Source organism: Ammospiza caudacuta, chromosome 3 (assembly GCF_027887145.1).
Source record: "Ammospiza caudacuta isolate bAmmCau1 chromosome 3, bAmmCau1.pri, whole genome shotgun sequence".
NCBI lineage: Eukaryota > Metazoa > Chordata > Aves > Passeriformes > Passerellidae > Ammospiza > Ammospiza caudacuta.
Window position 1 is genome coordinate 92,810,705 of NC_080595.1, and position 24,557 is coordinate 92,835,261.

The 24,557-nt window shown below is 39.3% G+C and overlaps 1 protein-coding gene across 1 annotated transcript in view; it reads left to right on the plus strand.

The window, feature by feature from the left end:
- Positions 1 to 302: 302 nt before the first annotated feature.
- RNGTT (RNA guanylyltransferase and 5'-phosphatase) overlaps positions 303 to 24,557 on the plus strand; it is a 170,291-nt gene continuing 146,036 nt past the window's right edge. Inside the window, exons 1-6 of the mRNA XM_058801514.1 lie at positions 303 to 491; positions 6,009 to 6,118; positions 11,729 to 11,832; positions 11,965 to 12,053; positions 16,687 to 16,762; positions 19,845 to 20,094. Of these exons, the coding sequence (XP_058657497.1) occupies positions 428 to 491; positions 6,009 to 6,118; positions 11,729 to 11,832; positions 11,965 to 12,053; positions 16,687 to 16,762; positions 19,845 to 20,094 (693 nt within the window). The 5' untranslated portion in view covers positions 303 to 427. The remainder of the gene's footprint in view (positions 492 to 6,008; positions 6,119 to 11,728; positions 11,833 to 11,964; positions 12,054 to 16,686; positions 16,763 to 19,844; positions 20,095 to 24,557) is intronic.

Here is a 24,557-nt window from a genome sequence, read left to right on the forward strand (position 1 = left end):
GCCATCCCTCAGCCAGCTATAGAGAGCGATAAGGTTCCCCGTGAGCCTCATTTTCTCCATGCTAGAAGCCCCCAGCTCCGTCAGGCGCTTCTTACAGAACTCGCGCTCCAGCTTTGCGCCCCTCTCTGCACAAAGAGGAGGAGCCTGTAGCAGTCGGTGACCGCCTCCCCTCCGAGCCTACCCCGCTTCCCAGGCTGAGGAGCCCCGGGTTACGCTGCCCTCTTCCCGGCCGGGCACCACCCCCGGTCCCGGAGCCCCGGAAGCGGAAGCGGCTCCCGGCGCTCCGTGTGCGGCGGCGGCCGAGGCGGAGCCGGGTCTGAATGGAGGCGCCGCGGGCGAGGGGCCGCTGAGCGCCCCGGGGCCGCCCGCACCCCGCGACCCCTCCCCGCCTCCCTCCCTCCCCCCCCGGGGCCGCCCGGGCCCCGCCATGTCCTACAACAAGATCCCGCCGCGCTGGCTCCACTGCCCCAGGAGGGGACAGCCCGTGGCAGGTGAGCGCCCGGCCCAGTCCGGCCCTGCCCGGCCGTGGGGCGGCAGCGGCCCCAGCCCCTTCCCCTGCGGCGCTCCGCTGCCCGCCCGTCCCGCTTCTTCTCATTGCCGGAGGCCGCCGCGGCCCCTCGCACTCTGTCCGTCTGTCCTGCCCAGAGCTCTTTGTCCCGGGGCTCCGGCTGTGCAGTGTTCCACCCCGAGCTCCAGGCCGGTGTTTGTCTCGGACTGACTCCCGCTGGGTGGCTGTTCTCCTTAAAGCAGTGCTTTGCGTTCAGCGCCGGGTGCCCTGCCTTCGGCCTGTGCCCCGTGTGACACGGACTGGCCCCGGGCTCACCCCGAGGTGCGGGGGTGCGGGCCCTCTCCTGACCCCCGCAGCCGCAGTGCTGGGCTCTCGCTTTGCCCTGCTTCAGTTTCGAGCTGAAACTTTTCCTGTCTGTCACATCCGATGAGAGATGTGACAGCCAGGCATGCAGAACGTGCTGTACTAAGTTGATGAGAGGCTTGGAGCATTTTTCTTAGGAGGAAAAGCTAAGAGAACTGAGCTTGTTCAGCCTCGAGAAGAGGTGACCGAGAGGGGATCTCATTAATGTGTATAAATATCTAAAGGGAGGGTGTCACAAGACGGAACCAGGCTCTTCTCAGTGATGCCAAGCAGCAGGACGAGAGGCAAGGGGCAGAAGCTGATGGTTACCTGAACATGAGGAAGAGCTTCTTTACTGTGCAGGTGACTGAGCTGAAACAGATTGCCCTGAGAGATTGTTGAGTCTCCCTTCCTGGAGATACTCAAGAGCCATCTGGATGCAGTCCTGTGCAATGTGCTGTTGGATGACTCTTGTTGAGCAGGGAGGTTGGACCAGATGACCTCCTGTGATCCCCTCCACCCTGACCAATGTTGTGATACCAGTTCTCTGTGCAGCCTCTTCCATGTTTTATTCTCCTTTTCCTGAATGCTCTGAAGTCTTGTCAGTGTCAGTTTGTCATTCTGCTGACTGACAGTGCTCCTCCAGTCACCAATGTGTGCTCCTGAGTTCTTTAGCTGGAAAATGAGTTAGAGTGTAACACTCCAGTGTCACACTTGTGTTTCAGGGTTGGTCAGTGGTTGCTGTCTGCTGGGATATTCTTGCCCATAACGCACTGTCTTGGTTGTTACTCAGTATCTAGTCTACTGGCATGTAGTGGCAGTGAATTCAGTATCATCTAGATGCACATTGTTGATTGTGTGTTAGCTATCATACTGACTTCAGGTGAATGTTTCCTCTGCTGCCTGGTAGTAGATAAAGTAAACAAACATCTGTCTTTTCAGTTTTCTCAAGTTCTTCTTTTCTTTATAATGCAAGCAGTTCCAGCCTCCAGTTATATTTTATTTCTCCAATATTTTCTAGTTTTCACTCCTTTTATATCCCTCTCTGTGATGATGTAAAGGTATGTTTTCAAAACACAACACGTGCTACTCAGTGTGTTATTTAAACTGGCACTGCACCATGATTTACTTAATAGTTGCAACTCCTGTGTTTTCTGTCCCACATTTCCACATCATCTTACATTTTTGGGTGGCAGCTGCTTGTGGAATGGAAGACAGTGATGACTATATTTAGAACCTGGTGAGACATCTCAGTTGGTTTAATCCTCGGTAATCATCAATATGCGTTATTTGGCGTTTGTCAGTATTTAATATCAGTTGTTAATTTTGTGGGTTACTGGTTTCCGTCAATTTCCTTATACTTCTCTGGACTTGGCACTGTTAAATAACAGTGTTGTAGGATTGCTCATGTCCATTATCTCTTTCTCCTGATCGTGGCCATAAGCATTACTTTGTGTCTAATGAGAGAGATTTGATAGCCTAAGCCTTTGACCACGACAAAAACAGACTAATGATTCTTTATTCTATGTCTTTCTTCTCAGCAAGTTCTTGATCTCTGTTAGTTGTGCCTTTTGTTTGTCTGTCTTTTGAGCCATGGTTTCTCAGAAATAGCAACCTAGAGTAAGCAGGAATGAGGGTCATCAGTGTGTCATCTGCTGTGCCATCACTGCTTGTGTGTTTTTTTATTCAGGAACTGCAAGGTAATTCTTTTCTATTCCATGCAACCATGCACAGGAAGTTAATGCACAGTAAAAAAACTGCAAGTGCTTGGCTCATTTCTTTGTGTGCTTTATCAGGATGTGTTCTTGTTCACCTGATTTTTAGTTTATTAGTGTGAACAACTTACCAAAAGTAATGGTATGCCATCAGTCTTCTTCCCTTTTTTGCTGTTTTACATTCAAAGGCATCTTGCAGTTTTATGGGAGATGATTTTTAGGGTTTAATTGATGTTGGTACTATCTCCCAGATACGTTACATTCTAGTTTTAGTGTTTAAATCAGATTCCTAAGCACCTGTATGCAACTTTATTTCCATCTGATAGTGTATAAGTAGTAGTATTGCTAAGCAAGTTTTGTGTGGCTTCTGTGGACTCATATTCATTGAGTGTTTGATTGTGGTGCTCTTGTCTCATGCTTGTGGCATCTAGAATTTCTAGATGACCTCAAGACAAGTACTAATGAGGCCTGAAACCCTGCTGTTGGTGAGATTGAGTTCATTCAGATTAACAGGGCTCTTTATCCTGGACAACGTGAATTCATCTATGTCTCCCATTATTTTCCTGTTCACATCTTTAAATATTGGTAGTTTTCTGCCACTTTCTGGTTTTATCCCCAGAATTGCACATTTTCACATTTGTTGCATTGCAGTAGAACTTCAGTCATTTTGATGAAAAGAGCTTTCTCTGAATGCTTAGATCTGAAGTGATGAGGTTGCTTCAGCCTTACTGCCTCGGCAGCACCATCTCAGCAGGTATCTGCTTTTCATGAGCACTGAAAACCCATTCTCTTGGCAATTTTGCCATGACAAGTGCTAGCAAGATATGGAAGAAAAGGCATGAGAAGTGTCTCAGCAGTGTTTTCCAGCTTCCTTCAAGTGATGCATATTAGTAAATCCTGTTCTAGACGCACATGTAGCATGCAGAACTATGGGATATTATGGAAAGCATCCACATTGCATGAGAAAGCGCCTTAAATAAGAGTAATGCTTCTGGTTCAGGAAGTTTCTGAGCTATGACTTGTTGTAGCTGGGGAGAATAATCTGGATGATGGATTGTCATTGTTTCACTTTCTTTCCTAGTTGTCTGTTATTGGCCTGTGTTGGTGACATGTAGGTGAAATGGGTGCTTTGACCCAGCATAGTTCTCTTGAATCAGAAAACTGTTACTTTGTAGAGGTATTGGTGTTTTTCAAATTGTGGATTTTACCATTTAATTTTATTCCCTTAACCTCAGACTTTACCCAATCTAGCCTTCCTAATCAATGCTCAATCTAAACATACCATGGTCATACATAATCATGTATGTCATGTTTTGAGTTGATAGCTTCATGTCACAGAAAATCATGCTAAATTAAGAGTATTTTTTCACTGGTATCTCTAGAATTTAGATTTGAAGATAAAAAAAAAGTGACAAAGTTAGAGCATGTACATGGAGAAAATGTGATGGCTTACATTGTTCACTTTGATTTCCCTCAGATATATCTGCTTGATGTCCGTGCTCTGATATACTTGGCTCTTATTTTTAGAATTTTTACCTGTTTTTCAGCCTAAAGAAATACCATCTGTTAGACAGGTAACTAATTTGGAAAATGGTTTCTAGTAGCCACTTTCCAGAACTATTTGAAAAAATTGATCATAATTGTGGAAGTAGGTAATAATCTGTTGTCAGGGTTCCAGTAACATTTTGAAGTTAATTTGGAAATTCTGTTGAGGAGTTACAATTAGTGTAATGATGTAGTTGAGGTACTTGAATGGCTTGGGATGCTTTGATGTTCATGTTAAGTGTCACTTTGTTACTGTTGGATCACCTAATTCAGCAAATTATTTTTTAATCTTCAAAAACTTAAGCATGGAGGCTTGAGTTGAGTTGCAATCAGGTGTTACTGCATCGCTTCTTTAGCACAAAATGTAAGGCAGAACTGTAGGAGAGACACTAGCTACTGCCTCCTTTATACTTGTCCATATTACTCAAAAAGTTTAGAAATCTTTTTAGAATTCAAGCTTAGATTTTCAGTAGCTTGATGATGCTTAATGAGAGGCTTATATGCATGTGGGGAAGAAGTTTTTTCAGGCATCTGTACAAAAACCAAATTGCAGATTTTCCAGGTAGAAGAGAAGAAACTGGAATTTACAGAAGCTGACCACCTAAATACTTCCAAACATCTGTATTTCAGCTTTGAAAGTCATAGTGAATGGGCTCTATATGAAATATTCATCACTTCCACAGGTGTCTGTAGGTGTTCAAATGCTGCAGGGGATGCTGACTAGACTACTTTGTCTTTTTCAACTCTTTTTTCCCAGCATCTTGTAAAGGATGGTGGTTTTCTTTTGTAACCATTGACTCTTCTGTAGTGCAGCTCCTATCCTTGAGTGCATGGGTTGAGAAAGCTTAGTTAGATTCTTCATGTTCTATAATGAATGAGTAGATATGTCTGTATGGATGTGACAAGTGGCAAAGGCAAAAAACTGTCAAGCACGATGTTGTTTTGCAAAAATTATGGTGATGATAGATTTTTGTGTTTAGATCATGTAAATCTAGAATTCTCATAATCAGTCTGTACAGAGGAGTATTGCAAGTTAAAGTGGAAGGGCTAATAGAGGCTGAATGGTAGTGTTGAAGGTGACAGGGAACACAAAGAAGCAGGAAAATTAGATAGAAATGAGGAAATGGTGGGGAGGTTTCCAACCCAACAGCCTTTACCAGGGTGGATGGAGGGTGTGTAATTTGGGATGAAAAGGCAAAGGGCAATAAAGTGAAATTTTTGTAGCAGTCATGTAAGTTGAAGTGACTACAATTTATTACCATTTAACATGATGTTGATTGTATGACAGAATAACTCTCCTTTTAGCTGTAAATTTTGGAACAGTCTCAGGGGAAAAGTGAGGCTGTTTCTCATGTTGCTCACTAACATCTAACCTGAGCTTTGTAATTTCCACATCTGTCTGTCTTCTGTGGTTTCTAATGTCTATTTCATGGAAGGTAGATACTTATTTGAGACAACATAGAGTGTTGCTAAATTTTTTTTTGCAGGGATCCTTACTGTATATTTGCAGGTAATCAGACTGATGTTTACATGATTGGATGACAAACTGTTATTTCTAAATGCTGTTTTAATGTTTTCAATTGTACTGAGTTTAAATTTTCTGTATTCTGTTGTGCTGTAGCTGTCCCAACTTAAATCACACAAAAAGTTAGCTAAACATGTTTAATTGCTCTGTTTCAGATGAACTGACCTCTATTTCCTTTAAACATTTAAACTTACTGATGAAATCTGAGAACTCATAACTAAAAAATATTCCAATTTACTGTAGACAGTACTATTTCTGCAATTATTTATTATTGAAGGTGAATGTGTAAAACTGCTCACCATGTTGGTTTGAAATGCTAGGTTGTAACTGTACATATACATAAAATACTGCAAAATTTTATTATCTTTCATAGGGAAGTTTTTACCTTTGAAGACAATGTTAGGACCAAGATATGATGACCAGGTTGCTGAAGAAAATCGTTTTCACCCAAGTATGTTATCCAACTACTTAAAGAGTCTGAAGGTAAGGTTAAATTTTCTAATAGTTGAAACATTGCTCTCATTATTAATATTTACTGAAGTGTTGCTTTTCAGATCTAAGGAAAAAGTTGTTGATAGCTTTGTTTGGAACAGCTGTGCAGAAATTTTTTGTTTGTTTGTTTACATTTCCAGGTCTCTGCAATTAATAGATTTTCGAAAGTGTTTTCTTACAGGTTAGAATTCTTGAGTAGGTCCCCCAGCTGTTCCTTCATGAGCCTTGTTGCTCTTCTCTGTTGACCCTCCAGCCCCTCAATGTCCTTTCTGAAGTGAGGGGGCCCAGAACTGAGCACAGCACTCGAGGTGTGGCCTCACCAGTGCTGTGTGCAGGGAGATGATCACTGCCTGCTCCTGCTGGCCACACTATTGCTGCTACAGGCCAGGTGCCATTGGCCTTCTTGGCTACCTGGGCAGCAGAGTGTGGGCTGATACCGAGCCTCTCAAGCCACTCCTTCCCCTGCCTGTAGCACTGCCTGGGGCTGCCGTGACAGGACTCTGCAGTTGCCTTATTAAACGTTGTAGCATCCACCACTACAGGCTTGTGGTTCTGGCTCTCTTCTTCATCCTCTGTTTTGCCCATTTCTATCTGTGTTCTCCAGTTTGCATGTTCTGCACTGTAGCACAACTGTGACAATAGAGGTGGGGAACAGGACCTTTCCAGCCTTTCATGTAGGTCTCTGTAGTGTTGTGGCCAGTTGGGTGCATTTCCCCATATGGGAAATGGGATTTTGAGCCTGCTAGGTAAAGAAAGATCTACCACCTAATTAATTGAATGGGTTATTAAACTTTCTGTTGAAGTTTAGTGCCATTTGTTTTGATTGTGTCTATGACATGAATCATGCAAGTGCTGTTTTTTCTGTGGGTCTTTTCATTATTTTTTGCTGTTGATCGAGGTTAAATAAATTCTGAATTTGTTTGACAATATCAGACCTGAAATATCAGAAGAATTAGGTGACTAAAAGATGAGAATCCTCATTTTATTAATCTTATTTAGGCATAGGTATGAAATAGATGGTGAACTACTCAGTGTAGCAGTGGTAGGAGTAGCTGTGCAGTAATGTGATGAGAAAGTATGATCAGCGAAGCATATGTGCCTGTTCTCAGTGCTTGAACTGGTAGGATTTTTCTTGTTAGAGTTCTTGCATCTGTGCTTTTATGATCCACTCTAATCACAGAAGATCAAACAGAACTCTCTGTGAATAAAACGGTAAGAATCCCGAGGTTCAAAGTATTTCCTAAAGGATTAAAACCAAACAAGGTTAAACGTTGATACCAAAAAATGGATATAGTTTATTTAACAGTAAAAGAAACAAAGAGAAGGAAATAGAAAAAAGAGGTGGGTGGGGCACAGAAAGAGTGACAGGGACAGGTTAAATAGAAACCATGGGTCCCAATGACATCTTGCTGCTCTCCTCCATCTGGTCGTCTTGGTGGGGAGGGTCCTTCACCACAAAGTATAGAATCCAGTGGATTAATATATGTTTGGGTCAGGTGGGAATGCCCAGGTGCCTCCCCTGATAAGGGGAAGGTTGTCACTGTCCCTTGCAAGGCTCTGTGACAGTTGCATCATTTTGCAGCAAGGCTCTGTGTCAGTTGCATCATTTTGCATTACATGCAGTGCTCTGGTGCAGGGTCTGGGGTTGTTGAGGGGGCCTTTGATGGACCATGACACCCCCTCTGCTGTCCTTCACGTGAATATCCTGTGGATGTGGTGTTCCTGGGGTGGGGTCCCCACAGCTGCTCTGTGTAGGGTGTTCACTGCTTCTGCTAAAGGAGGCTGAACACCCAAACCCTCTCCTCCTCCTGGGATGGGGCAGAGTCTGTGCAGACCTGGCAGCAGATAAGCCTGGGGCTGTGGCTCCACCCCAAAGCTGCTGGGCTTCATTCTCCTGTGGAAGTATTCTTTTCCCTCAGCCCAGATGTGGAATAATGTCACTTTTACCTCATCTCAGATCAGCGTACAGGCCAGGGCCTCAGCCAGGGGGCCCATTCAGAGTGGGCTTTGGTGATGCAGCTCTTATTGGTGTAGCTTCATGATACAGTTTTAATGGACAAAAATCCTTAATAAAAACGTTTAAACCATAAACTTTAAATTTCAGTCTCTGACATGTGCATCTAAATTCTACTTGAGTTCTTCTTTTATGTATTATGTTATTTTTGACTCTGGATTTGATAGGTATACCTGGAATTTTTCCCAAACCAATCTTATTAATGTTTTAAAGTAATTTAAAATTCTGTGTATATTTTGAAGTTATAGAGAATTTCATAACCTTACTCAGAATTTCTAAATGCTTGCCTCTTTAGTGATTTGCCACCAAAAAAAAAAAATCATGGTGAAACTCTAGCCGTTCCAGTAGTCACATCTGTCAGTTCTATTGTAATGCTACAAATTCATGTCTTGAGTGACATCAGATTATTAGAATTTGATAGTAAAATTAGTAGCATGAGGATCCCCACTTATATTTTGGTTATTTTGATTAACAAGCTGAACATAGAATTTCTCTCAAACTCTCTGTTCTCGTCAAATCTCTTACATTGTATTGGTCATTGTTGATGGGTGTTTGATATTTGAAAATATATATTTCTTTTTTATTTGCCAAGTTATGTAGTGGTTACTTACCATTTGTAGATTAGCAATTTACTAACAAGCCAGCAATGAAATAAATGTGAAATTGAGGAGTTCTGTAAGAGTGAGTTTTCCCACTTGAGGTGAAAGTAGCTCACTCTGCATGCTTCTTGTAATTTTATTGTAGTGTATTTTTTATTGCTAATATTTCATTTCTGAAAACTGGTTATTACTCAAGTCCATATAATTTAAATAAAAGACTTCAGCAGAAACGTTTACATCTGGATTTCTGTAATAGAGAGATTTTGATGTTACCACAGATCTTTGAAGGTACTGGTTTAGCATTTAAGACAGGTAGAACTGTCTATAACAAACTTCTGTGGGATTCCTTTTCTCAGGGAGCTGAGTTGTTGAAAATCTGAATGTTAGAAATTGATTTGATTAGCCATGCCAGCCCCATTTTTCTTGTGATTGCCCATAGTGGCATAGTATCTTAATGTTCTCTTAAACGAATTGCAGGAGCAATTGGTGATAGCATGAGTAAGTTTTTTTTTAAATTTCTTGAGTAGGTAGGTTAGTATACAGGTTATGCTTTATACAGGTAGATTTATTTCTGTCACAAAGAGCTAAGACATTAGTTAACTCAAAAGAATATTTGAGTAATTAGTATGCTCAATTACAGAATTGCAGAATTCTTATTAGTAAAACTGCTTACCAATTTTCGGCCATATTATTGTTTTCATAGATACATTCAATCACTGATCTAAACTATTTTTCTCAAATAAGAAATTCAAGAGAAAATTGCTGAGACTGGAGTGAATTCAGTGTATTGTAGTATGATCTCTCCTTGGGTAGGATGTTTTCAATCTCCAGTGTCCAAGGAGAAGCTTCTAGGGTCATACAGGGGAACCTTACAAAGCTCATTTTATTGCACAGCAGCAGAAAAGAGCATGCATAAGGCATTAATGGCTGGGGATATCTCGAAATGAGGAAGTGAGGGGAAGGCTTTTATTTTGTTCCAGTGGTACTGGTGGTTTTTCTGACATGGATTTTTTGAAAATCATAGTTGTATACTTTGATATATTGTATAACCCCTCCTGTTCTTTAAAAATTCTTTTATAATTTTCTTGTGCTTTGCACTCTCTAAATTGTAATGTATTATGTGCAGTCAATCCCATGGATTGAAAATGCAAATGATTGGGCTTTCTGTACAGCGGGAAAACTGCTTTCAGGTCTTATATACTCTGTATGCCACAAATGCTTTTATAGCTTTGGATAAATTACACTTGATGCCTATTTGCTGTGCTGCCCCATGAAGTGTGTGAGGAACAGTGTCACTTGGCATGAGCTTCACTTGCATATGATTGAAATTATATGCAAAAATGGCCAAAGAGTAGTGAGTGAGAAGTCCTACAGGCCTGAATTAAGTAGTCTTGGAGGCATTTGCAAAATGCTGTAGGGAATGGAGAGGGAAGAAAGTAATCATTGAATTAATTGCCTTTGTATAATTTCTACAGAGTTAATCACTGTTTAGGATGCCGTCAGTCTCCGTGCTTAGCAACTTAATTGACACTTTATATTTGAAATTTTAGGTGATATAACATTGTTTTCAGATGGACCTCCTTGTGAGGTGGTTTATTTATCTGCAAAACACAGTAATAAGAGTAAATAAAGTATTCTGAATACAATATGCAAAGTTAACAATGAGAAATTCAGAACTGATCTGGATATTACTGTAGAAGTTTTAATGCTGTTGACATAATATCATGATGCTTTTTTAATATTTATTAAATAAGAGTAATATGAAAGTATATAAATATTGCAAACATATATCATCAGAAGTTTGAATATCTTGGAGAGCCATCTGTAGATTATTGGAAATTTTCCTTTAGGGGAAAGGAAAATATATTTCACGTATTCATATGAAATGGCTATTTCTTGAACTGTATTCTAATTATAATTGGATTTTACCTTTTCTGAATTGTGTGGAAATGGTGTTTTAACTTTGTGATTCTTCCAACTGCACTGCTAAGTTATTGCCAGTCTGTTGGTCCTACCTGAAAGCATGACACTGAATTTTTTGTCCAAAAGCAATTGCTTGCACTTACAAGACAGGAAACCAGAGATACTTTCTTTGCTCAGGTGTGTTAGTGAGCTGTTTTTGCACATTGGAACAAGTATCAGTGGGATATACTTTGATATGCTGTGTTTTGTGCCACCCAGTGGAATTCCTCCTTTCCATCCTTCTTAAAAACATAGTAACTTCCACAAGGCTCCTTAAAAGACCCATTTTCCAGGTGTAAAAACAAACACTAAAAAAATAAATTGATGCACAAGGTAACACATTAGGGTAGAGTGGGCAAGGCATCCTGGATTCAGGAAGTCCCTAACGTCTGAGTGGTTGACACTGCCACCTTAGCTGCTGACAGCATGTTTGAATACCTGAAGTTGTTCTGCATTTTAGCTTTAAATAAGATGTTTTTAAGAATTTAATTAATTTGATTAATTTTTAGACTCGATAATGTATTCATTCTTTTGCATTGTTTTGCACTCTAATAGGTAAATTAAAATGAGTCATTTTTTCTGGGAGCGGACTTATGTGTAAGTCTCAGTAGTTCATGTTTCTTACAGTATGTTCACTGTGCTAGTGTTTATTATTGCTCTGCTTTGCATAAGAGCCCTTGATTCCATCATGTTTGTCTTTTTAGCATGGTAAAGTAATTCTTTACCAGATTTTCCTGCTGTTAGCAGAATTTTCTTATTTAGAATCATTGGTTGGAGCAAACTGAAGTGTTTGAATGATGACTAGTGCTAATTTAGACACCAGCTTTCACAAAGAAATGCAGATGTCTGTAATGGTGGTAAAATACAGATTTTACAAAAAAATGCAATATTTAATGCTTTTTAAACTTACAGTTGTAGCCTGTGGTCACTTTTAATTTTTATGGTTTTAGATACTTAGTATTTATGGACAGCTATTTGAACCACATATAAAAATTTATTTTTGTTTTTTTATGTTTTTTTTTTTAGGTTAAAATGGGTTTGCTGGTAGACTTAACCAACACCACTAGATTCTATGACAGAAATGATATAGAGAAAGAGGGAATTAAATATATAAAGCTCCAATGTAAAGGGTAAGTTGTGTGCTCTTTTAAATTATTTCTGTGGCTTTTAATTTGAAAGATCACAGTGAAGCAATTAATTTTTTTTCTCTTTTTGCCTTTCTCCCAGGTGTCTCCTAATCCATGTGTTCTTGTGTTTTTCAGGCATGGTGAGTGCCCTACACCTGAGAATACCGAAACATTTATCCGTGTATGTGAACACTTCAGTGATAAGAATCCTTCAGAGCTTATAGGTACATCTTATATCCATCTTATGCCCATCATTAGTTTTTATTCTTAGTTTGTATCATATTGGCTTGTAACTGCAGTCTCTTATTCTTAGAAGTCTCAGCAAAGGAATTTCCTCAGTACAGTGTTTGTGCATATTACAAATTTGATTGCTTTTACTGCAAAACGAATATGTTTCTTCTTTTTTTTACAGAAAGTAGTATGTTTCTGCATCCATCAGTTTGATAACAGCTGTTGGCTTAATGCAGAAAATTACACAGGCCCAAGAGCTGTCTGGAAATTCCTGATACTTGCACTGTGGTTTTGTAACTTCTGCTGATACAAATGCAAGTTATATATTTGGTGGTCTGATTTACTTGAAGTCATATTTGGTAACTGGATTATCAGGGATTCTTTAGCAAGTCTCACAAAACTGGTAGTAGATACTAGGCTAAGTTTGTCTTCTGTGGTATACAGTCTTGCAGTGAATATTTGAATGTTCTGAGCATACTTTTATTCAGAGAGAAGTAAGTTCTGAGTTTATTTTACATCCCTTCTAGTTTTAGTTAAAACTGTTTTACTCTGATTTTTGTCAATCATATTAATGTTCATCCCTATCTGCAAACTATCAGAGACAAGAAGTTACTTTGCAGGTGAGTTTCCAGAGTCAGAATGGGTGTCATCGTCAATCTTCTTGGATGGTAATTTTGCAGCCTTCTTGAATCTGAGTGTCTGTGCAACTTATGAGTACATGGAACAGTTGTTTGTGCAGGTATCATTGCTAAGAGCTTGGTAAACTAAGCTGGTATGTTCATGCAGTTTAGGATTGATCCGGATACATGGAAGAATAGCTGAAGTTATTGGAAGGGACCTGTGGAAATCAGCGACTCAGTTGCCCTTCTTTAGAACAGGGCCAGCTAAAGCAACTTCCTCAAGACCATGCCCATTTGGCTTTTGACCAGCCTCTGAGCTTGGAAACTCCACAACTTTTTCTGCAGCCTCTTCCAGTGTTTGTTCTTACAATACACAGGTGTTTTTTTCTCATGTTGAAAGAGAATTTGTTGTATTTCAATTTGTAGCCATTGCTTCTTGTTCTGTTGCAGGATGTGATACCACTGAGAATTTTCTTTTTTTGAGTGCTTGAGAGGTTTAATTTTGTCACATATTTTTACACCTAGTTTTCTTTTAGATGCTTGCTTGCTTCTTTGTTACTCACAGAATGCCGTTTATTTCGAGACTCTTGTGGTCTAACTCCAGCCAGCAGCCAAGCCCCACACAGCTGGTCCCTTACTTTTCCACTAGTGGCACTGGGGAGAGAAGTGGAAGGGTAAAGGTAGGAACCTCACGAGTTGAGATAAAGACAGCTCCATAGGGAAAGCAAAAGCCATGCACAAGCAAAGCAAGGAATGAATTCCCTGCTTCCCATCCCCAGGAGAGCAGGGCCCCAACACACCTATCAGTGACTTGGGAAGAAAAATGGCATCACATCGAATGTCCCCCCATTCCTGTTTCTTCCTCTCTCTCTATGCACTGAATGTTCTATGGTCTGGAGAATCCCTTTGGCCAGTTTGGGTCAACTGTTCCAGCTGTGTCTCCTCCTGGCTTCCCAGGCACCCCTAACTTCCTCACCAGCATACCAGCATGAAAATTAGAAAAGGCTTTGCTGCCCAGCAATAACAAAAATATCTCTGTATCATCAACCAGCACAAATCCAAAACACAGCCCCACACCAGCCACTGTGAAGAAAATTAAGAATCTGCTTCAGTTGAAACCAGGACAGAGATCTGTGTGTTCTTCTCTGAACAGTAACACAGTTGCATGGTTTAAAAGATGAGGAACTTACTAAATGGGAGTGAGCAGAGCCAGTTCACCAACAGCATTTCAAAACTTATGCCAGACATTGTTGGTGACTGATCCCATTTGCTTTTCTTTTAGCAATTCCTAATTTTCAGTCTCCTTTTGCAGTTCTTTCACTTGGTCCTCCGATAATATTTTAGAACTTGAAATAGTGGTTATGGTCAGCAATTTAAAAAGTGCATGGATAGCATGGTGATATCCTGTAAGTAGCAGACCCATTTAGTTGCTGTTTCAACTTATAAAATGCCATTTTTAGTGTTGAGTTAGTAACTTTTTGGCTTTGATGAATTGTGGAAGGTTTTCCTTCATTTAGACACTTCACCTCTTTAGGGGAAAAAAGTCAATTAGAGGCAAGGAGAAAGTAGTACGTTGACTAAACTTTTGAAGAACATGTTTAGGCTTTTGTAGTGAAAGAGAAATGCTGGAATTTTCCATTTTGCCTTTTGTGAATTACTGAAATTTGTCATTTTGGGCACTTGTTTCTTCTGACAGGGCATCAGAGGGAGTGGTGTGGAGGGTGTTTATCAAAAGTGAAAGAGGTCTAGAGCAGTGATAGTACTGTACCCTGTGTGATCTTTCTCTTCTGAGCCATATGGTCTCATGCTGAGATGCTTCTTATCCTTGTCATGTGTATAAAATTATTGAGTTAACCTTTTTGGCAGCAGTAGCAGCTGGAGGACTAGTGGTAGCAATTGTGTTCAATTTTGTTCTCAGTGTCATGATTAGATGTGAAAAGAGACTGAAATGTGAATGTTAAGTGATCAAAATTTTCAATTCATCTAGAGCAACATAGGAAGGAAACTATTTTTGCAGCATGAAGGACAGCATTATGCCTGCCAGCCTTCAGGAGGTGACATACAAAAATTTTGCTTCAGCAGAAAACAAAGGAGAAATGATTGTTAGGAATAAATTATATAAGGAAGCTAAAATTCATTTAATATGATGCAAGTTACACAGTTTTTAGTATTTTTAAATGGTTAGAAATGATGAATCCAAAAAATTCATGATAATTTTTACCTTGCTTTATCAAGAAGGAAACTTTGGTGGGGCAGGCACAAGACCCAATCCTGTTACAATTAATACATACTTTTTTCTACCCACTTAAAGTTGTTTTTTTGTTTTTTTTTTAATCAGTCTACTTTTTGTAGGTACTCTGGTTCTCCAGTTGAAAAAGTTCTACTCCTCAGTGTAGAGGAGTGCATAAAAAAGATAGATATTCACATTTTGTTTGAATACACATCAAGTGAATTGCTACCAACCTTGCTTTATTAGCTGTGGTAGAGAAATGAGCAAATTAATTAAAGCATAAGTGACTTGCTGCATGGTGCTGTGTTCCAGGTCTTGCACTTTGGGTCACAACCACCCTGGCTAATGCTGCAGGCTTGGGGAAGAGCAGCTGGAAAGGTGCCTGGCAGAGAAGGGCTTGGGTGTGCTGAGTTTACTGACCATGAGCCATCAGCGTGCCCAGGTGGCCAGGGAGGCCAATGGGAAGTGATTGTCCCCTGGTGCTCAGGCATTGACGTTCTGGGGTGTGTCCAGAGAAGCTCCACAGAGCTGGTGAAGGGTCTGGAGCACAAGTATTATTAGGAGTGGCTCAGGGATCTGGGATTGTTTAGCCTGGTGAATAGGAGACTCAGGGGTGACCTTATCACTCTCTACAGCTGCTTGAAAGGAGGTTGTAGCCAGGTGGCCATTGGTATCTTTCCCTACGCAACCAGTGACAGGACAAGAGGAAATGATCTGAAGTTACACAAGGAGGTTTAGGGCATTAGGAAAAGTTTTCAAGCACAAGAGCAAACTGCACAGAGAAGTGGTTGGGTCCCCATCCCTGGAGGTATTTAAAGCTGTGTAGATGTGGCACTTAGGGTCATGGCTCAGTGGTGGACTTGGCAGTGCTGGGTTAATGGTTGGATTCAAAGTACTTAAGAGCCTTTTCCAGCGTGAACAATTCTATGATTCTATGGCAACAAGTGAAAAACGTTAAGAATAATTGCTCTTGATGTTAGTGGAAACTTTAATGGTATTTATAATTATAAATTAGGTAGGAGGAAGAGGCAACATCTTGTCTGAATCCTTCATGATATTTTTAATAGCACAAGTTTTCAGGCTGGTCTGCTTATCACTAGATGGTGCTGTTGCCTTGAGAGAAAAAAAATGCGATGCATTTGACAGTGTATCCCTCCTTTCACTAAGGGATGAGTTCAGTAGAACAGAGGCTGAAGAATTAATTCTTTTTTTCACATTGAAAAGATAAGTAATTCAAGATGATTGTACTGTTGTATAGTTTTCTTCTTGTGCAATCTTTTTTTTCAAAATTAATAAGTCTGGTCTTAGTATGTTTATGTTGAATTTGAGATAGAATTATGGTCTATTGGCACCCCTTTCAATTTTGAGGTAGGGTAATATGAATATGATTTTTTGCCTGATGGTATGAAATGAATGTCATGCTTGTTGAATCCAGTAAAAGCTCAGTTAATGAATTAGATTGTATTGCCTTCTGACAAGCATGTGAGCAGATCTGTGAGTCTTATCTGTATTAGCCATATTTCAGTCAAATTAAGTTAGTGCTCTTGATTGTGATGAAGTGCCCTATACCCTTGCTGCTGCTAATGTGCAGAAAGAATGTAATAAATTGCCTTTCAGGCTTATGTACCTTATGTGTCTGTACTGCTGTGATGGGAAGGGAGATAACCTTTTAATGTTACAAATGAAGGTGGAAGGATCTAAACCCACACTTTTGATACTAACTATGTTTGTTAAAAGCATTTGTAAGGGATGATGCCCTCTTTTTGTCTTTTCTAGGTGTCCATTGCACACATGGTTTCAATAGAACTGGATTTTTGATCTGTGCCTTTTTGGTCGAGAAGATGGACTGGAGGTAACTTTGTGTGTTAGTTCCTGGGGTTTTGTGGTATGTGGCCAAAGGGTTCTTCAGTATGTTTCACTCATTGTCCTGTCAGCTGTGCTAATGTATTCACTATTTCTTGTTTTGTAGCTGCCTAAGAATCTTGAGTAAACAGCCCATATTAACATTTTTTGTATCGTCCCTTGATAGCTTAGCCTGTAGTCAAGAATTCCAGGTCTGGTAGATCAAAAGCCAACTGTACCTGCTGTGTGGGCCTTGAGCAGTGTATGTATCACATTGTGTCTCTTTCCCATGACATGTCCCACATTTTAAATAAGAATGTAGAGTTCAGAGATTCCTGAAGGATTGTTTCTCGTACATTTTCATCTTTTTTGTGTAGGTGTAGGTTTTTGGGCTTTTTTGAGATCTGAAGAGATTAACTAGAGCAACAGCAGAGTAGCATACATACTTCTGAAGGATGGGGGGCAAACAAAGTCCTTGTTTCCAGCTTGTTTTTTGACTAAAGTCTACAGCATGCTTCTATACAAACTCATCCTTTTTCCATCTTTTAAAAACATTGGTTCCTTCATACTGAGTAAATATCTTTTTTACATAACATTAGTTTTAAAAGAAGCCCCAAACCTAAACAATGTCTGTACCATCCTGTTGGACATAACTTTTGCATAGCTTTTGTTTTGTAGTATTTACAAAACACTATTTCCTTCTTGACAGAGTCCTGTGAAAGTCATGTTTCTTGACAAGCCTGTTAAACATTCCGATATTTCTTATGTGTGGTCCTTTAAGTGAAGAAAATTCTGCTCCTGCTGCAGGATTTTCTTGTGACTGGACGTACAGTTATTATGCTTAGCATACATGTGCAAGCTGTTTGCAAAGAACTAGGTCATTGCTGTCTGTTAGTAAATCTGGAATAAAGATATTGGAGTAATGGAGATGGAAAACCTTTAGTAATGGGTGGTTGAGTCTTTGCAGGATCCCAACTGTGTATAGAAAGTAGACACAGACACAAATGGCTTTATAGTATGATTCTTGTTGTTTCTATGAGTTAGATTGTATGCTTTTAATCAAACAATTTTAAAGTGGCATGCAATAATTAGACTTAGAATTGATCCTTTGTTCTGAAGAGGAAAGGCTCTTGAATCTCTTTGGATCTCCTACTTTTATGCTGCCTATCTGTTTTCAAACCATGGTAGGGAAAGCCTTAAAACTCAACAGCCGTGTCTTATTTTTTTGCTTTGAGTAGTTAACTGTGTCAAGTTTGTTAATCTCTGTCAGATTATTTTAATAGAACATCCAGATGTTCCCTGGTAGGAAAAAATGTCCACAGCAAAGGAAACAATTTTGGCAAGCTGCTGGTTAATGCTGACCATTGTATTGAGATAAATCTAATTTGCTGCATCATTCTTTAAAACAAGGCACTGTTTCTTGCTAATGAGGAAATAAGATCTTCCTGATGGAAAAATCCATCCGTGTTCATTCCTTAAGCGTATGATGTAGGAGTGTTGCTGCTGTATTGTGTACAGTGGGATATATTTTATAGTTAGTTTAGAGAAAGACCTGAAAGCTCTTCAGCTTTCTGAGTGGTAAGGTCAGAAAGCTTACTTGATTCTCTTTTCAACAACTCATTTTTCCCAAAGACTGCTGTGTTTCTAGAACCTGGAAAATTGGGTTTTTTTCAGCTAGGGTTCTGTATTTGAGATCTGTGCCACCTCTTTTGGCTTTCATGGCCATATATTCCAGAAGATTATAGAGGTCTTCTAATATCAGAAAAAAAATTGAGCATTTTTCAGACCCCATAACTTTTAGTTGGTTTGTCCTTTCAGTGGCATTCATTACAGAAGATGTGAAACAATTTAAGAAAGATAGCAAAGTAAAAAATGTCTTGTGAGAAAGAAATTAGGAGTCTTAGAAGAGAATATGGAAGAAAGGTCCTTCTAAGTAACTCAGACTCTTAAACTATCATTTTTGAAGTGATACTGTGTGATAGTGTCACTCTGGAGAATGTCATGTTTTCTCCTCTTACAAAGATCAGAGGAGTGAATCAACCTTACTGGTTCTTAGACACTATTTCTGTCTATTCTGGAAAATTAACCTCTTAAAGTTCTCAGGCTCCATTCCATACTGAACAGATCAGACAAAAGGAAAAAAGGATTTTGAATTAAATATCTGAAAAAAAAAAAAGTTACAGGGCATAGTATGTGCTTTTGTTCCAGTTTTAAGACACGTGCTTCTCAAGAAGCCTAACAGGGACATCTCTCTATTTTTGTGGTTTCTCCTTTTCCCTATATAGTAAGATTTTAAAATGTTGATTCTTGGAGCCTTACTGCTCCAGTGTTTTTAGTTAAACATTTTCATAGGAACTATGAAAATGGCGACAATAAAACCTCTGTGTTGTGCTCACTCTTGTATGTTTTGGAGAGTTTTCTCCTTGGCTGGTAAAGATGCATCACTATTAGTTTTGGTTTCTAATTTTTTTGTGGTCCAGCTTCTAATTTATTTGAGCAAGATTAAGTATTAGGTTCATAGTAAAAGGCTACTGAACCACAATCCTTTTATGAGAAACTTCTGGAAAGAGAAGTAATTTAAAAGATTAGGGTGATTTTTCTCAGTATGATGGCTAATGAGAGGAAAGATAATTCTTAGTGGAGAAAAATGTAACCATATTTGAATTTAAACATTTGCATTTTTCTTCATTAAGTTTGTTGATATGTTTCTTTGGTCTTCTTTTGTGTTTGTGCAGTCCTCAGGTATTTACCTGTATGTCACCCATTGCTTCTCTGTAGCAATAAAAAACGTTTTATCTGTGATAAAACAGTGATCAGCAGACCACTAGGAGCTGCAATAAGGTCTCAAAGCAGCTGCAGTTACTTGGGAACATTTCCAGTGCCCACAAAGTTATGCAGAATCTTCTGCAAGAGCAACTGCTACCTGGCTGATCTAAGCATGGACTTGGAAATATAAGGAATGTTTTTGCAATTACCACTTCAGAATTTGTATTGATTCTCAGTCCCAATAATTCTTATGTTTGGTAAAGCATGACATGATTAAGACATGTAAATTAAGCGTCCAGAATGATTTTTTTTATTTTTTTTGACAGTATTGAGGCTGCTGTGGCTACTTTTGCTCAGGCCAGACCCCCGGGTATTTATAAAGGTGATTATTTGAAGGAACTCTTTCGTCGTTATGGGGATGAAGATGATGCACCAGCACCACCAGAGCTTCCAGAGTGGTGCTTTGATGAAGATGAAGAGGAGGATGAGGATAATGGTAAAACAGGAGGCCCAGAATCAGAACCTGGATCATCAAGCTCTTCCTTTGGCAAGAGGAGAAAAGAACGCCTAAAACTGGTAATTTTGATTTGGAATTTAATATTTGAATTGCTAAACATAATTTCATAACCTAATGCCCATCAGTTACCTCATCCTACATGCTATACATGTGTCACTGCTCTTACAAATGGGGACTGGAAGCACTGTCTGTAACTGGAAAAAGTTGCAGATACATTGTAAACTTTCTGTATTTCCTATGTGAATTGGGAACTTGAGTATTCAACACCTCAAATATTCCAGTTGTAAAAATGACTTAAAATTTTATAATATAACAATTTTTTTGAGATAGTAAAGTGCTTTTTAGTTATTCATTTTGTCTTTGGTGATGAAATGTAATTAGAGTTGGATGGAAACAGCTCTTGTTTTTTGTAGTCATGTGGATGAAATTCAGAATTTTTAAAATACAGTGCTCATTTTAGTAAATAGTTTTTCTTTGGAAAATTTGTGTGATTGAAAATTGGATTAGCAAAAAGCAATATGAGCTTAAAAAACCCAAGGCAACTTTGAGATCATAATGTGTTCAAAGCTGTTTTAGCTTTGTAAGGAATACAGCTGATCACTTACTGTGATTTCTGACATACATCTGCATTCTGAGGAAATGAGTTATTGTAGTTGCCATGATCTGGAACTAATACTCAAGTACACAGAATATATTTGTATCATCTGAAGACTAATGACTTAGTTCTCTTTAAATTCCTGACTCACTTTTTATTTGCAAATAAAGTAGGCTAGACTATTGCTGGGTGCAAGAATAGTTTTTTTTTTTCATAATACTGAATTATTTTACTTGTGTGCTGAGGTGTGTTTGTTTGGGAAGATTTGGAAATCCTCATATTGAAATAGGCTGCAAAAAAGCATTTTGTTGTTACTGCAGCTGGTCAACAAGGTTTGCAGGTGGAGTATGGAAAATGTTAACCTGACAGAAATACAAAATCCAGTCTAAAGAAGCAAGATGAACTTTGAAAACTTTCAAATTATCCCTCATCTGGAATAAAAAATTTCCCACACTGTAAAGACCTAGTAAAAGTATATTTATGGGATATCACCACTTCCTCCATAAGCCTTGTAGTAAAACATTGATATCTAAATATTTTGGGAGGGGCTGGAACCTTAGAGTTTCTTTGATGTGTCTTCTGATGCATTGGAAGCTGAGGTGTTATGATGAATTACAATGACAGCCTCTTTTCATCACACATAAAACTCAACTGGTCTGTTTAACAGGAATGATATTGGCTTCCCAGGCCTTTTCTTGTCTGCCACCCTAGTTTTGTTAAAAGCTGGAAGCTAAATTATACGAATAAGCATATTAATAACTAAAAGTTAATTATGAGTTAGATAATTTGTGAAAGAAAAAGTCATCTAGTTAATATGCATATTCGTATAATTCAGTTTTGCAGCTCTGAAGGAACATTCTTTGACACGAAGAGGAGGAACGGGCAGAATTCTTTACCAAGGTTCTTGGCTGGCAGATGGGACTGCTGCTTAACTCAGTAGAGATGGATATTTGTGATTCCTTGTAAATATGCGGTCTACAGGGGGAGTGAGTATCAGGTAAATACCTCTTGCTCAGATATTCTGATTTTACTGTCTAAAGGGCTACATTTTTAGTATTATGTTGGTTTCCTGCAACAGATGTTTCCACCTTTATAATTCATATCTTAAAAGCCTAGGGGTAGGCAGTGTAAAACTAGAGGCAGCTGTAGTGATGGCAATGGTCTGAATTTTTCTCATTTTGACCCAAATCTTTGTGGAGACAGAAGAAAGGTTTAGTAGTAGAGGAGGAGACAGCTCCCAGGCATCTTGCTAGGGTAGTGAATAGTCAGAAACAAGTTCTAGCTAGCACATGAAATGAAGTTAATATGCTGTCCATTTCAGAAACTCTGATGTGAGAAACTTTACTGCAGCATTTTTCATTAAAACTTCATATTTTGATGCAAAAAAATCTTGACAGCCTTTCTTTCCTACACTACTACAGAATCATTAGAACATAAAGCCATTACAGTTTCCTTTGTCATCACCTGAAGGAAGTTGACAGGTACCAGGAAATGAGCTTGTTGGAGTCTGAGGTGCCACACAGGAAATCCAAACAAGTTTTGACATTGTCAGTGCATGCACTATTGATGCAGTAGCATCAAAACAACATTATTAACTGACACTTAGAATCTCACTTCAGGAAAAAAATATTTCATTTTGCAAATTGGACAAAAAGTTGTAATTCTGAGCCATAACCTACAAACCTCTCGTGGGTCAAACTTTTACTGTTTATTAGGAATGTTGTCTTTTCTAGTCCCAAGTAAGTTGCATTTTATGGGGTGTGAGATGCAGTGCTTCTGAAATGAGTGGTGACATCTTAAACTGGAAGGGATGGTGGCTGTTAATGATTTAATTCATGATTTTCAGTGCAGGTGTCTTGGGGTCATCTGTGAGACAGAAGGAAGCAATTAAACTGATTTGATGTAATGAGGATAATATTTATTAGTTAACTATCACAGTACAATTATTCTAAATATTAGTGACTTGGGGTTTTTCTGCCTGACCAACTCTGTTTTGCAAAGTTTAACCCTTGCACTTATTCTGCCAATTGTGGACATCTTGAAGGATATGGGAAAAATACTATTTTTTGATTTGGCAGCACCATTTTATGTGCTTGAGTATGGGGATCCTTTCCTTCTCCATGTTAAATGCTTATTAGCTCACTTTTTCCTTACAGTATATTTTTTTTGTACTACTGACCTTTCTTGTTATTCTTTGTACTCTGTCATGTTGACTCATGTTTTCCTGATGCTGTGGTGCCTGTAATTGAATGCAAGCCTCTAGTTGAGGCCATCCTAGTAAGGCTTAATAGGGAAAAATTAATTTCACATGTCTTAAGGCTAATACTTCTGTTTATATATCTCAACATAATTGCCTTTCACAAGGCAGAACAATACTAATTCAGCTTTTGGTCTCTTGCTGCTTCCATGTATTTTTCTCTAATTATCTACCAGTGTGTGTTTGTATAATTTCTTATCCATTATTAAGTGTAGAACTTTCTTTATCCTGAATTGCACAGTGTTATTTCCAGCCTATTTTTAAAATGAAAGATAACAGTGAATCTTAAACTACCATCCCAGTCTGTATCCCTGTTAATAAAGTCAGAGATGTCACAAAAATAAGAATGCTAATAGGAAGTTTAGTGGAAATAAATTGATTATCTTATGCCTAAACCAGACCCTGCAGATTCTTCTATTTTGTTAGAGAAACACTTAACTCCTCTGAACCTGGTTTTGAAACAGGTTACACTTCTGGTTTATGGAAGTTGCATCTGCCCCATGTTTTCTGAGTTCCTCGATGAGGACAAGATAAACAAACAAAAAACAAACCAAGGCAAATGCATGCAATGCCAATTCTGTGAAGCCTGTTTCATTATGAAAACCAAATGTCTAGTGGAACACCTTTGCTACTGAGTGACAGTCAGTATGATTTTGTGTTCTTTTTTGCTTGTACATGCCAAGAGGCAGTTACTGTGATTGATCCTGTGTTTCTAGGTATTAAATCTAAGCTGGTAAGTGTAACTCTCTGTCTCTCACTTCCTTAATTTTAGAAGATATCTCTTCCTGACATGTTTGGAATGTTTCTTGCCTTCTGGGAGGCAGTCTCTGAGCATATTGGCACACAGTCAAGTCTGAGTAGCTGAAGACAGCTCTCACTGGGGCCTGGTGGTAGCCACTAGGGTCAGGAAGGTGTGTGTTTGGGGCTGCTCCCACTCCCCCACTCTTTCAGATGGTGTTTAGGATATGAACCAACACAGGATGATCCACATTGCCACTTCTTCTTCAGCTGAAGTGATGGGTGGAGAAATACATGGCAAGTGGGGCAAGGCTGATTAGTACAGCTGATGTGAAGGTTGTGCACAGTGTAGATACCAGTGCATGTAGTTTTCAATGCTGAGGAGTCGATGTGCTCCTGGTGATCTGAGTTCTCTGGAGTCTCTGCACTGTGATCTCCAGTGTCCTTTTGCCAAAGGCATTGGGAGCTGAACAGTAGGATAAAAACTGCATGGATCTGGCTCAGTTTTAGCACCTTATCCAAGGAATGTCCTCATGAAACCTGAAGTGCTAAGTTAGCCAAGCACGAATACCCAAGTGACTCACATTTTTTTCATAGTGCTGTGCCTTAGTGATTATACTTGCAGCAGATAATCTGCAAGAAACACTTTCAATATGAATTTTGTGTTTATTACTTTTTCTTTTCTGGAAAATCTTTCCTGTTCCCTGCCTGTTAATTCAATCTTAGCAGTTGTACTGGCATTCCACTCTGCCATTATTCCCAGAAGCAAGGCAGAACCATCTTCCTTTGTTTCCTGGTGCTCTTCACCACTTATCAGAATGCAGACAATGTGCTGGCCAGGCACAAGGAGCTGTCTGCCTCTCTTGCCCACTCCCCTGCGTGCTGTTGCCCCGGCTGGTGCCCATGTAAATTGTGTGGGGTGAGTGACACAC